This window comes from Cervus canadensis, chromosome X (genome assembly GCF_019320065.1).
Source record: "Cervus canadensis isolate Bull #8, Minnesota chromosome X, ASM1932006v1, whole genome shotgun sequence".
NCBI lineage: Eukaryota > Metazoa > Chordata > Mammalia > Artiodactyla > Cervidae > Cervus > Cervus canadensis.
Genome location: NC_057419.1, coordinates 10,629,594 through 10,644,591, shown reverse-complemented (window position 1 = coordinate 10,644,591; position 14,998 = coordinate 10,629,594). Strand labels below are relative to the sequence as shown.

General features: G+C 43.5%; 1 protein-coding gene across 8 annotated transcripts in view; it reads left to right on the top strand.

The window, feature by feature from the left end:
• The window catches only part of PNPLA4 (patatin like phospholipase domain containing 4), a 97,264-nt gene that overhangs the window by 29,442 nt on the left and 52,824 nt on the right, over positions 1–14,998 (top strand). For 4 of the 8 annotated variants that reach the window (XM_043458054.1, XM_043458048.1, XM_043458047.1 and 1 more), the window contains one exon: positions 8,515–8,667. The exons of 1 other annotated variant lie outside the window; for it this stretch is intronic. In XM_043458054.1, coding sequence (XP_043313989.1) covers positions 8,515–8,667 — 153 coding nt within the window. 3 more of the 8 variants (XM_043458053.1, XM_043458049.1, XM_043458050.1) reach the window with 3 other exon arrangements.

Here is a 14,998-nt window from a genome sequence, read left to right as displayed (position 1 = left end):
GAAAAGCGTTTTAATAGCTGTCATTGGTTCATTCACTTTGAAGAGCCTGCAAAAGGCCTATGCTCAGTGAGTGGATGGTCTCAAAACCAGGGAATTGATTTTTACAAATCTCTTGGCTAATGTGTTTGGGGACCTGTCGGTATTTGGACCTTGTGAGGCCTCATGATTTTCTTCCTCTGAGTTTTCCTGGCCATCCCAGCCCTTTTCTGTGCTTCTCACAGGATTCCTGGCCAAACCAGTGTGCCCTGGGATGATTGTCTAAAAGGGGCAGTTGAGAAAAGTGAGGCTGAGTCACGGGATGAGGTCATGGAGAGGCAGAGACGGAGAACCTAGAAGTGGTCTGCCTTGTCCAAGTTGAGCTCTCTTTATTAGCCACCTGCACAAGCATTATTGGCAGGGATGGGCTCCCATGCTGTTGGCTAAAACCCTCTCCGTGACCGCTCAGAAACATCGTATACACTGATTTGTTTTTTTTCTTTAAAGCAGCATAAACGAAAGCTCACAGAAAGCCGTTTTAAATATTCATTTATTTGTCTGCCCGGTCTTGGTTGTGTCACACGGGATCTCTTAGCTGAGGCACGTGGGGTCTAGTTCCCTCACCAGGGATTGAACCAGCGCCCCGCACTTTGAGAGCAAGGACTCTGAGCCACTAGCCCACCTGGGAAATCTCAAAGCTGGGTTTTTCCCCCCCCATTCCGTATACTGCCTCTCAGAGGTAGCAGATCCTCAGTTACCAAGGAGCACGCTTTTTTGTTGTCATTTAAAAATGTGAGAAGTGCCCCACTTGACATAACAATTTTAAAGTAAGTTAAGTAGCATTCTTCCGTTAGAGCAGTAAAAATCAACACTTATTTTTACCTATAAATTTTCAACACAGATGCTAGCCAAATCAACCTGACATGACGGTTATGAACTTTAATTTGATGATCTGAAATGTGATGATTTTACTTCAAGTTATTGCTTGATAATATATAATCATGGCAGAAATGGCTAAATGGCAGGGAAAATATATATATATGCAAAGCACTCAGGTGTCTTACGAGATTATATATGATCATGAAAAGGGGATTTGGGATCCGGGAGTCATCAGCATTGCTGATGTGATGGGTAAATTAAGAGGTGCTGCCGGAGAAGGTGGATGTAGCTATAGTAAGGAAGGAAGGAAAGGGAGGATGGAAAGAAGGTTAGAGAACAGAGACCCAGAAGGCCAGTATTGAATTGGCCAGAAGGTCCACTTGGGTTTTCTGTAATGTGGGGAATCCTCAATGATCTTTCTGGCCACCCCAATACCTTGTAAGACTATGCTGAACATGTCCCGTGTTTAAATAGTAATAACTGTATCATGAATTAGGTGCAGGTGATGGTGGCTCCTAGTTTCTTCCAATATACAAATGTCCTCTTCTTCTTGCTCAGTAACAGAACTTCAGTTCTTATGCGGACTTATTGCCGTGTAGCTGAAAGGTCACGTTCACCAGTGTTCCTTGCTGCTAGGTGTGGCCGTCCCCTTAAGTGCTGGCGGTGAGAGGTAGACCACGTTACTGTGGGGCTTACAGGAAGTGAGGTTGTGTATTTTGCTTCCTCCCGGATGCCTGGAACTTAGACGTGATGACCAGAGCTGTGGCAGCTATTGTGGATCATGAGGCCACAGATCACTCCATAAACAGAGACAGATAATGAGTTGGGGAGACGTGGGGCCTGCATGACTTGAGGAGGGGGGCCTTACCAATGGGCCTTCTATGTTGCTTTCATGGGGAAAAGAAGTAAAACTTCTGTTGATAATTGCTTTCTGTCTGATGCATCAGAGTCCACTCCCATGTGCTGTAGGGAATATTACCACTGTGTTTGTTACAGACGAGGAAAGAGAAATGCAGAAACATTCATTCACTTCACTGAAGGCATGTGGCTGAGTTAGGGGGCACTGTTCCCAGGATGGTCTGGGATGTTTGCATCAGTCACGGGCCTCTTGCTCTACTAAGGCTTGTTCATTGCTTAAAACATACATATATTTTATATATATAAAGAAATCTATATATTTATATATAAAGAAATCTGTGTATTTCTTTATAAAGAAATCTATGTATTTATATATAAAGAAATCTATATATTTATAAAGAAATCTATGTATTTATATATAAAGAAATCTATATATTTATATATAAAGAAATCTATACATTTATATATAAAGAAATCTATATATTTATGTATGTAAAGAAATCCATATATATTTATATATATAAAGAACTTTATATATTTATGTATATTAAGAAATAGATGTTTATATATATTAAGAAATAGATATTTATATAAAGAAATAGGTATATTAAGAAATATATATATTTATATATATAAAGAAATATATATTTATATATATTAAGAAATATATTTATCTATAAATAAATATATATTTATATATATAAAGAACTGTGTATATTTACATATATTAAGAAATACATGTTTATTTATATTAAGAAATCGATATTTACATATACTAAGAAATATATATTTATATACATTAAGAAATAGATATTTATATATATTAAGAAATAGGTATATTAAAGAATAGATACACTTATGTATATATATATTAATAAATATTTATATATATATTAAGAAATAGATATATTTATATTTATATAAAGAAATAGATATTTATATATACTACGAAATATATATTTATATACATTAAGAAATAGATATATAAAGAAATAGGTATATTAAAAAATAGATGCATTTATATTTATATATATTAAGAAATATGTATATTTATATTTATATATAAAGAAATATTTATATATATTAAGAAATAGATATATTTATATTTATGTATTAAGAAATAGATATTTACATATATTAAGAAATAGGTACATTAAGAAATATATATATTTATATATATTAAGAAATAGATATTTATATATATTATGAAATAGGTACATTAAGAAATATATATTTATATATATTAAGAAATATGTTTTTATATTTATATGTAAAGAAATATATATTTATATAGAACTATATATTTATATATATTAAGAAATAGATATTTATATAATTAAGAAGTAGATATTTTTATATGTTAATAAATAGATATTAATATTTTTATATAGTAAGACATATATTTTTATAACAGTAAGAAATATATATTTATATATAGTAAGAATACATATATTTATATTTACATATAGTAAGATACATATATTTATATATAGTAAGAAATATATATATATTTATACATACACATTTGGCCTTGGGAGGCGAGGCAGGGCCCTCTGATGGTGGCCTCTGAGCACAGTAGCAGTGTCATAATGGCCTGTTTCTCCGTTTGTTTTAGAAACCCTTCACTAGCTCAGTTTGTTTTTGGTTGCACTGAGCCTCTGTGGCCGCGCTCAGGCTTCCTCTCGTTGCAGTGAGCGGAGGCCACGCTCCAGGTCTCCAGCGGCTTGTCTCCTTCCGGAGCACAGACTCTAGGGCGGGCGGGCTTCAGTAGTTGTGGTTCACGGGCTTCGGTAGTGGTGGCTCCCAGGCTTAGTTGCCCCATGGCATGTGGGATCTTCCTGGGCCGGGGACCGAACCTGTGTCCCCTGCCTTGGCAGGCAGATTCTTAATCCGTGGACCACCGTGGCTTCCCTTGGTTGTGTGACACAGCCTAGGAAGAGGGGACCCCACGTACACGCTGGCGGACAGGGTGCTCCTTGGGGCGCTTGCGTGTGTCTGGAGCCGCATGGAGGCCACTGGCCGCTTGCTGAGGACTCAGTCGGGAAGACCCCCGGAGCAGGGAATGGCAGCCCACCCCAGTATTCGTGGGCTTCCCTGGGGGCTCAGACACTAAAGAATCCGCCTGCAATGCAGGAGACAAGGGTGCGATCCCTGGGTCGGGAAGATCCCCTGGAGGAGGGCATGGCGACCCACTCCAGTATTCTTGCCTGGAAAATCCCACGGATGGAGGAGCCAGGGCTACAATCTATGGGGTCACAGAGAGTTGGACATGAATGAGCGACTTCTGTCTCTTTCTCTCTACACACATTTATAAATGTTTTTTAATTTACAAGAATTGTTTAAAAAATTATTAGTTTGACTGCACTGGGCCTGTGTTGTGGCACATGGAATTTTTTTTTTTTTTTTGAGTTGGGCATGTGGTATCTAGTTCCCTGACCAGAGATCAAACCTAGGACCCCTTCATCGGGAGTGGAGAGTCTTGGCCACTGGGCCACCACTGAAGTCCCACATGTTTGCTTTTTGAAGCACATTTTTCTCCTGGAATAATTTTCTTTTTAACATATTTGGCCTACTCTTTGCTTTGGTGAATGAAGGTGCTGTAATCTGAAACAAAGAAACTCAGGACAAAACTCTCCTGGGAAGAGCCATCCATGGGCAAGATTTTGGAATCCTAGGTTTCACCGAAGTAGGTGTCATGGCAGCTTATGGAATGCTGCCCACAAAGTGGGAATGATTTTGAGGAATATGTTGCAAACAGCCAGAGAATTCGTGGCCAGACGCATAGGGAGTGCAGAATTTTAATCTGTCCATAGCACATGATATATAATGTATTTGCACTTGGTAATGTTATTGTTGTTTCCAGAAATTTTGCTCACATTAGCATGCCTGGGGGAGGGGTGGGCTGTGTGTGTGTAGGGGGGGTGGTGGTTTGAGAGTGGTACAGTTCATGAGAGCATGAATCAGGAGAAAGATGGACTGTATTTACAACATCTGAGCTGCCGGGGTTACGGTTGCAGAGTGGCGAGTGACGCTGAAAATTTAATCAAGCCGCTTGATAAGCTCTATGTTTCCCCAGCTCATTTATCCAATCAGAAGAAGCTAACAAGAGTGAACAAAATTTGGAAAAAAAGATTTTCAATTCCCTTAAGCGGCAGTCATTAGCCCCATGGTAAATTAGAACACTTTGCACATGAACGAGCCAGATTGCCCTTCTTTTGCTTAAGTTGAATAAAACAAGTGAGCTCTCAGTTAAGTTATATGGCACTTGGTAACATATTTTTTATTTCCCTTGATGAAACCTCTGTGAATTTTTGCATTATTGGTGAGATATTCTACTGAGGGTATGAGAGGTAATTTTGGAAGGTGTCCTTTCTCTCTCTTTCTAGGGATTATCTTATTCCAGAAATTGGTATCTACATCCAAAGCAATGAGGGAAGAGAAGGACCAAAAAAACCCAAAACTCCAGGACAGTAAGGCACAGAACCAGATATCTGGGACCTTCTTTTTAAAAATTAATTAATTTTTATCAAAGTATATTTGTTTTGTTCAGTCGCTCAGTCGTCTCCAGCTCTTTGTGACCCCCATGAACTGCAGCACGCCAGGTTCCTCTGCCCTCCAGTGTCTGCCAGAGTCTGCTTAAATATAGTGGTTACTTTACACTGTGGGGGCCTTCTTAATACAAACCTGTCTTTTTTAGACAGTATTTCCATAGTCGTGTGTGTGTATCCATATTTATACATACACGTTATATACAAACATATATAAACGTGTATATATAATAAATAATTATATAATCTGTTTTGTTCTTTTAAAAAATAAGGACGGTAAGCAGATTACCCAGGTCAGGTTCATTTTAATCGAATCCATTTGTGTTTTTTTCCTCCACCAAAATGCAGTTCCCTCAACCAGAGATTTTCAACACGTTTTCACTTTCTGCTTATACACTTTTATTTCCTCTGAGGGGAGTTGGTTGCTGGCCAAGGCCTTTGTAAACAATACCTATCATTTAGTCACCTGCTCTGGAAATCAAAACAAGTTAACAAAAAAATTTTTTAAAAAGATCTAAGAAAAGGTGAATGAAGGTCCTTAACTCAGTTATGCTAACCTGTTTCTCGGTCCTCACCTCCTTGCTTTTTTTTTCCCCAAGATAGATTCTTTTGTGGGGTTGCAGTTGTTCTTCAGTCGATAAGTTGTGTCCTACTCTTTGTGACCCCATGGACCGCAGGACGCCAGGCTCCTCTGTCCTCCACTTCCTTCCTGCACTGTCCTTCCTCGCAGAATTTGCTCAAACCCACGTCCATTGAGTCAGTGATGCCATCCAACCATCTCATCCTCTGTCACCCCCTTCTCCTCCCACCCTCAATCTTTCCCAGCACCAGGGTCTTTTCCAATGAGGCGGTTCTTCACATCAGGAGGCCAAAGTATTGAAGCTTCAGCTTCAGCAGTGATTTTGCAGCCCAAGAAAATAAAATCTGTCACTGCTTCCCCTGTTTGCCCATCTATTTGCCATGAAGTGATGGGACCGGATGCCATGATGTTCGTTTTTTGAATGTTGAGTTTCTTGTCAGCTTTTTCACTCTCGTCTTTCACTTTCATCAAGAGGCTCTTTAGTTCTTCACTTTCTACCATTAGAGAGGTATCATCTGCAGATCTGAGGTCGTTTATATTTCTTCTGACAATCTTGACTCCAGCTTGGGATTCATCCAGCCTGGCATTTCGCGTGATATACTCTGCATATTAGTTAAATGAGCAAGGTGACAGTTTACAGCCTTTTTTTAGTCCTTTACCAATTTTGAACCAGTCACTTGTTCCATGTCTGGTTCTAACTGTTGCCTCTTGATCGGCATACAGGTTTCTCCAGAGACAGGTAAGGTGGTCTGGTATTCCCATCGCTTGAAGAATTTTCCACAGTTTTTGGAAAGGCTTTAGTCAAAGGCTTTAGTATAATCAGTGAAGCAGGACGCAGAAGTAGCTATTTTTCCAAAATTCCCTTGCTTTCTCCACGATCCAGTAAATGTTGGCAGTTTGATTTGCAATTCCTCTGCCTTTTCTAAACGCAGCTTGCGCATCTGGAAGTTCTTGGTTCACATAACAGTAACGCCTACCATGCAAGATTTTAAGCCTGATCCTACTAGCATGGGAGATGAGTGCAATTGTCCAATGGTTAGCACATACTTGAGTACTACCCTTCTTGGGAATTGGGAGGAGGCTGGACCTTTTCTGGTCCTGTGACCACTGCTGAGTTTTGGAAAACTCAAATTGGCTGGCATGTTGAGTGCAGCACTTGAACAGCATCATCTTGTAGGATCTGAAATAGCTCAGCTGAAATCCCGTCACCTCCACTAGCTTTGTTCGTTGCGATGCTTCCTAAGGCCCACTTGACTTCACACTCCGGGAGGTCTGACTCTGCGTGAGTGACAAGGTGTTCTCCACTTCTAGCTTTGTATTCCCACATCCATGGCAGGATATTTCCAATCTGGATATAGCTCAGAGCGTTTGAACTTCAGTTTTGTGTGTCTGTGTATTTATTGTTAGAGCTGATTCTGGGGCTCAAGGACAGATTGAAAGTCTTTTTCGCTGAAAACAACATGAGGAATTGCGTCTTTGTGCTTCTCCAGCCTTCCCCCAGTGTCCGGGTGTGCGGAAGCCTGTGGACTTGTCCTCTGTCCTGCTGCTGTGTGTCTCCCTCTCTTTCCTTTGGGCTGAGGTCTGAAAGCACAGAATCTCTTCTGAACAATGTTCCTGTTGGACACTTCATACCCCTCTCCCACCCCTCCACCCCACCCCACCCCGAATTCTTTAAGGCTTGAAGCCCTACGTACTCAGGAGTCACTTTGGAGATGAAAGCGCTTCTAGTGGTCCTTTATTTATTTACTTTTCACTTGGCTACAGACAATGCCGATTTCCAGTTTTGAAGTTAAAAATGGAGCCGCTGTTGTGGGGGATGGTCTGCTCAGTGTCAGAGTCAACTTGGTTTTGTATCCTGATTAGATGGTAAATCCCAAGCTTGTTACACGTGGCTTCTTATGCATCTGCCATCATCAGTAAAAATAATAATGTCTTAAGTAATCTACTTAAAGCTTTTAAACAACTGGAGAGATTTCCTGATCCCGTCCAAATTTCTTGGTTTGGTTTAGTCGCTAAGTCGTGTCCGACCCTTGCGATCCCATGGACTGAGAACCTACCAGGCTCCTCTGTCCATGGGCTTCTCCAGGCCATACTGGAGCCGGTTGCCATTTCTTTCTCCAGGGGATCTTCCCGACCCAGGAACCGAACCCAGGTCTCCTGCATTGGCAGGCAGATTCTTTCCCAGCAGAGCCACCGCAGAAACCCATTGCCTTCTCCATAACTTCTTACTATAAACCCAAACTTCTTACTATATGCATAAAGGCTGTGTGTGTATGTTCTGTGCTCAGTCGTGTCCGACTCTTTGTGACTCCATAAATTATAGCACAGAAGGCTCCTCTGTCCATGGAATTCTCCAGGCAAGAATCCTGGAGTGGGTTGCCATGCCTTCCTCCAGGGGATCTTCCCCACCCAGGGATCGAACACATTGCAGGCAGGTTCTTTACCTTGGAGCCACCGCGGAAGCCTGTGGGTAAATGATATGCATACAAAGATTTGCCTCGCTTCCAAAAGAAATCCGATCCAGCTGGTCCTCATCAGTAGTAACTCTAGAGCGTTCATCCCCAAGGCTCGGATTCTCAGGAGGACAGTGTCGTCTCGGGAAATCCACGCTCACTGCCTTCACGTGGGAGGGACGTGGTCTCCACATGCTGACCGGGGCCGTTCTCTCCGCAGAAGTGGGTGGACGGAGGCTTCACCAACAGCCTGCCCGTCCTGCCCGCTGGCCGCACGGTGACCATCTCCCCATTCAGTGGGCGCCTGGACGTCTCCCCGCAGGATAAAGGGCGGCTGCATTTCTACGTTAGCATCACCAACCAGGACGTACTGGTGAGTCCTGGCGTTCACCGGTCGTCACAGACCCCCTGAAACTTTCCACATGCTCCCCACACTTGGCAACCCCATCGCATGTACAGATTTGCATGCATATTTTATTTTTTTAAATTTATTTTAATTGGAGGCTAATTACTTTACAGTATTGCAGTGGTTTTTGCCATATTTTAAATGAGTCGCAGCATATGTCGTGCATATGGACCTGGGTACCTATAGACTGTGAATGTGTGATCTTTTTTTTTTACTATTTTTGAACTGTCTCAGTGGGACATTTCACATTTCTTCACTTATTTTTCAGGTCAGCATACTTGGCAAGTTTTCAATGCAATTTTATTTTTAAAAAAAATACTTATTTACTTACTGGTTGTCTGCATTAGATCTTAGTTGCCGTGGGCAGGCTCCTTGTTTCAGCGAGAGGTCGCTAGAGCTCACAGGCTCTCTAATTGTGGCTCGAGACCCGAACTCCAGAGCGCATGGACTCTGTGGTTGTGGCACTTGGACTCAGTAATTGAGGTGCTTGGGCTTAGTTGCCCTGAGGCACGTGGGACCTTGGTTCCCACACTAGGGATTGAAACCTGTGTCCCCTGCATTGGAAGGCAGAGTCTGAACCACTGAACCACCAGGGAATTGTAATTTTATTTAAGATTTTCTTTTTTTTAATGTGGACCATTTCTTTTTTTTCTTAAAGAGTCTTTATTGAATTTGTTACAATATTTTTTCTGTTGTTTATGTTCTGGTTATTTGGCCACACGTGTGTGGGATCCTACCTCCCTGCTGGTGGTGGTGGTTTAGTTGCTAGGTCGTGTCCGACTCTTGCTACCCCATGGACTGTAGCCCCGCCAGGCTTCTCTGTCCATGAGATTCTCCAGGCAAGAATTCTGGAGTGGGTTGTCATTTCCTTCCTCACCTACCTCCCTGACCAGGGATCCAATCGATATCCCCTGCTTTAAGAAGGTGAACTCTTAACCACTGGACTACCAAGGACGTCCACTCAGTACAGTTGTAAATGAGATCATTTAATTGTTTCAAAAGGTGGCAGTAATTAAGTATATAAAGACATTAGCAAAAAACTTAGGGACCTGCCAGCATAAGTTACATAAAAATGTTGATTCCCTCAATCTAGTCAAAAGCTAGTTCTCAACAGGAGGTGATACTATATACAGGTGCGTGTGTGCTAAGTCACATCTGACTCTTTGCAAACCCAAGGACTGTAGCCCTTGAAAGTGAAAGCATTAGTTGCCCAGTGGTGTCTAACTCTTTGTGACCCAACAGACTGTGGCCTCTGTCCACGGAGTTCTCCAGGCAAGAACGCTGGGGTGGGTTGCCACGCCCTCCTCCAGGGCATCTTCCCGACCCAGGGATCGGGCCTGTGGCTCCTGCATCGGCAGACGGATTCTTTACCTTTGGAGCCACAGGGAAGCCCATTGTATGCAGGAGACGCTAGCAAAGTCGGGAATGTGTGGGGCATCTAGGGATAGAGGTCAGGGGTGTTGGTCAGCATCCTACAGTGTGCGGGACAGATGCCCCCACCGAGAAGCATCCGGCCCCAGACGTCAGTGGTACCCAGGCTGAGAGACCCGCACGCAGTCTACATGTGGAGTTCTGTGTTTTGTTATTTTTTTTGGTGGGGGAGGGGAGTATGTTGGGGCTTAGTTGCCCTGTGGGCTTTTCTCAAGTTGCAGAGAGCAGGCTTCTGATTGCAATGGCTTCTCTCATTGCAGAGTACGGGCTCTAGGGGGCACAGGCTGCAGTCAGTGGTGGCACGTGACCTCAGTTCCCAGGCTCTCAAGCACAGGTTTAATCATCGTGATGCACAGGCTTAGTTGCCCTGAGACGTGGGGGCTCTTCCGGGACCAGGGATCCAACCTGTGTCCACCGCACTGGCAGGCAGATTGTTTGCCACCAAGCCATCAGCAAAGCCCGCAGTTCGGATTTTAAGGTTACTTTGTTTATACTGACTGGAAAGCCCTGCAGTTCACATTTTAAGATGATTTTCTTCCTACTGATATTTTTTGTTTGTTTTTGCATTGCTAGTCATATCTATAACAAGCAGGCTTTGCTTACAGAAGTAAAGATTCATTGTATAGCCCTGTCATCCTATGGTTCCCGTGTGTCTTTCTGTCCCAGCTGTCCATGGCAAACTTGGTAAGACTCAACCGGGCCCTCTTCCCGCCAAGCAGGAGGACAATGGAATCGCTCTATCAACGGGGCTTCGAGGACGCCAGCAGGTTTTTACGTAAAGAAAGTTGGTTTGAGTAGGACGCTGACAGCTTGTTAACGGAGAACACACTTCTTCACGGAGGTTTCTAACTAAATCCTTTTTAAAAAGCCTGTCGTCACTATCAATTTTATTATGAGTTTTTATAATGCTTGTAGCTTTTAAAAACTTTCTGTTGTTTTGAGGTATGGCCAACTTACAACGTTGTGATACTTCCAGGGGACAGCAAAGGTACTCAGCCATACTCATGCATGTATCCATTCTCCCCCAAACTCCCCTCCCATCCAGGCTGCCACATGACATTGAGCAGACTTCCCTGTGCTGTCCAGCAGGTCCTTGCTGGTTCTCCATGTTAAATACAGCAGTGTGTCCATGTCCATCCCAGACTCCCTGACTATCCCTTCCCCCATCCTTTCCCCGGGAACCATCAGGTTATTACAGAGTATTGAGCAGACTTTCCTGTGCTGTATAGTAGATCCTTCTTGGTTATTCATTTTAAATACAGCAGTGTGTATAGGCAATCATAAATTCATTCTCTAACTTTGAGAGTCTGTTTCTGTTTTGTGATTAAGTTTATTTGTATCATTTCTTTTTAGATTCTGCATATAAGGGATGTCATACAATAGTCCTCATTCTCTGACTTTCTTCACATGGTGTGATAATCTGTAGGTCCATCCGTGGTGCTGCAGATGGCATTAATTTCTTCTTTTTGATGGCTGAGTCATATCCCATTGAATTAACATCCCTGGCGGCTCAGACGGTAAAGAATCTGCCTTCAATGCAGGAGACCTGGGTTCGGTCCCTGATTTGGGAAGATGCCCTGGAGGAAGAAATGGCAACCCACTCCAGTATTCTTGCCAGGAGAATCCCACGGACAGAGGAGATTGGTGGGCTACAACCCATAGGGTCGCAAAGAGTCAGACATGACTGAAGCGACTTAGCACGCATGCGTGCATAGAGTGGACATGTCCATCCCAAACTCCCTAACTATCCCTTCCACCGTATCATTCACCTTCCGTCCCCCTGCCTGGGCCATCGTAAATTCCTCCTCTAAGTCTGTGAATCTCTTTCTGTTTTGTAAGTAAGTTCATTTGTAGCGTTTCTTTTTAGCTGCCACACCTAAGGGATGTCATACGCTATTTCTCCTCCTCTGTCTGACTTAATTCACTCACTGTGACACCCTCTGGATCCGCCCATGCCGCAAGTAGCATCATTTCATTTTTTTTCATGGCTGAGGGATATCCCATCGGATGTGCATAGAACGTCTTCTGTGTCTGTCTCATCGATAGAGCAAAGGTCAGCATGTTAGACTTGTAAAAAGTGTATCGTCCCCACACTGCACGTCTTTGACCTTGTTAGTGGGAGGATCGTGTAAGATGGTTAAAAGACAGGTCTCGAGGATCGGCTTTCTTACATGTGGGAAGTAAGTAAGTAGTCGCTCAGTCGTGCCCGACTCTTTGCAACCCCATGGACTGCAGCCCGCCAGGCTCCTCTGTCCATGAGATTTTCCAGGCGAGGATGCTGGAGTGGGTTGCCACTGCCTTCTCCAGGGGATCTTCCCAAGCCAGGGATGGAACCCGGGTCTCCCGCCCTGCAGGCAGGTGCTTTATGGACTGAGCTACAAGGGCAGGCACAGGGACATCATACAGCACTTTCACCTGCAGCCCCGGGGTTCTCCTGGTACCTCATCACAGCCCCTCGCCTGAACCCATCACAGAGCGTGGCGTGTGGTGGTTATAGCGCGTCCTCGGGCGCTGTGCTAACATTAACGGATGCTGACGCCAGCGTGGCCCCGTTCCTCAGATCAGCCCTTTGAAGCGCCACGTGGGAGAGGCATCTGGAAACCCTGGAGAGGCTTTCTGACCCAGATCCTGATACGTTTCCATGGTCATTATCTGTGACCGGCAGCTCGATAAGTTCCCAGTTGCCCGCTGGGGCTGTTTCCTACTGTCTTTGAATCTGTCATGTAGAACTTCATCAGTCATTTCTTCGTTGCCATAACACTCTTTACTTTGTAACTATGGTAACCCACTGCTTCCACAGACGATTAGAGAAAACAGATTTGAAGTTAAATAATGTGCTGAAGGAGCAAGTCATATATTCAAAAAAAAGAAAAAAAAATCAAACCTTACATTCTGGCTTCCCAATATTGGACATCATGTGTGCCTACGTGAAGCTTGGAAAGAATGAACCGTGAGGCTCTGGGCATTGAATGAAGATTTTAAACAGACCTGGGCAGTTACAATGGAGCCTTGTGGTCGCAAAGGGACCTGTGCAACTCAATGAAGCTATGACCCATGCCATGCACACGTATGTGCTTAAGTCACTCACTCGTGTCTGACTCATTGCGGCTCTCTGGACTGTAGCCCGCCCGGCTCCTTGGTCCAGGGGATTCTCCAGGCCAGAATACTGGAGTGGCTTGTCATTTCCTCCTCCTCCAGGGGATCTTCCCGACCCAGGGATCGAACCCACGTCTTCTGCATCGGCGGCGGCTTCTTTACAAGCCATGCCATGCAGGGCCACACTAGACGGACGGGTCACGGTGAAGAGTTCCGATACAATGTGGTCCGCTGGAGGAGGAAATTTCAACCAACTCCAGTAGTCTTGCTGCAAGGACCCCATGAACAGTATGAAAAGGTTTCGGTTATGGTGCTTTTTTTTTTCCTGATTAAAACAGATACACATAATTACTTACATATATAAATATTAATCATAGAAAGGTTTTTGGTTCTTGGGCACTACTTTTACAGTTGAGGCACTGATTATTAGGGAAATTCAGGGTTTAGAGTTTTTCTTGCCTAAGTTATGTCTGCACTGTTGCAAAATTTTTTGAAGTGATTGTCTACATAACTTGAAGCAGGAGGAAAAGCAACTACTGCAGATTAGGAAAAGTAGATAAATTTTATTAATGATTTTTTGTTGTTCAGGCGCTAAGTTGTGTCTGACTCTTTCTGACCCCATAGACTGTGGCACGCCAGGCTTCCCTGTTCATCACTGTCTCCTCGAGTTTGCTTAAACTCATGTTTATTGTTTCAGTGACGCCATCCAACCATCTCATCCTCTGTCGCCCCCTTCTCCTCTTGCGTTCAATCTTTCCCAGCATCGGGGTCTTTTCTGAGTCAGCTCTTCGCAACAGGTGGTCAAAGTGCTGGCGTTTCAGTTTCAGCACCAGTCCTTCCAATGAATATTCAGGGCTGATCTCCTTTAGGACAGACTATGGTTTGATCTCCTTGCAGTCCAAGGGACTCTCAAGAGTCTTTTCTAACACCGCAGTTCAAAAGCATCAATTCTTCGGTGCTCAACCTTCTTTTTGGTCCAACTCTCGCATCTGTGTGTGACTACTGGAAATTATATAAGACTGGTAGTAGTAATTATTATTTCATTGTCATTTTATAATTCTATGGAAAGTACTTTTTATTACTGTTATTAATATTTACAGACAGACAGTTTAAGTGGGCTAAATGCACCATGTACTCACTCACCACCGTACTTCATTTTGCTTTTGCTGACTCAACTCAAAGCTTTGCCAGCTGCATGCTTATACATATGTCTGTGTATCCTCAGATACGTCCCCTTGGGATAATTCCTCTGCTGTTCTTTTTTTTTAATTTCCCTTGCTCTTGACTGACTTCAAAAGGGGCAAGAATATGATTCTTTTCCTTGCTACCAGTCATTTCCTTGCTATCGAAAACCTTTCGACTGTGAAGTCCAGCACAGCTTGGAATAACACATCCAACTTGATCTTGGAATAAGGTAGTTTTCCGAAAGAACAGACAAGGGAAACGGACGGACACAGCCACTTCTCATGGCTGTTAGCACAGGATGCCCAGAATCGATGGTAGGAGATGGGTGATGTCGTCTTCCCTGGAGAGGCATCTTAGTCCGTACAGGCTGTCGTAACAAAACCACAAACCTCTCTCCCTGTTGCAGATGCTAGCAAGTCCAAGATCAAGGCCCTAGAGAATTCACCTTTCTCCATGTACTAGATACCAGGAAGTCCAAGATGAAGGCACTAGAGACTTCCCCAGAACTCCAGTGGCTAAGACCTCCCTTTCCAATGTAGGGGGGTGCAGCTTCGATCCCTGGTCAGGGAACTTAAGATCCCGCATG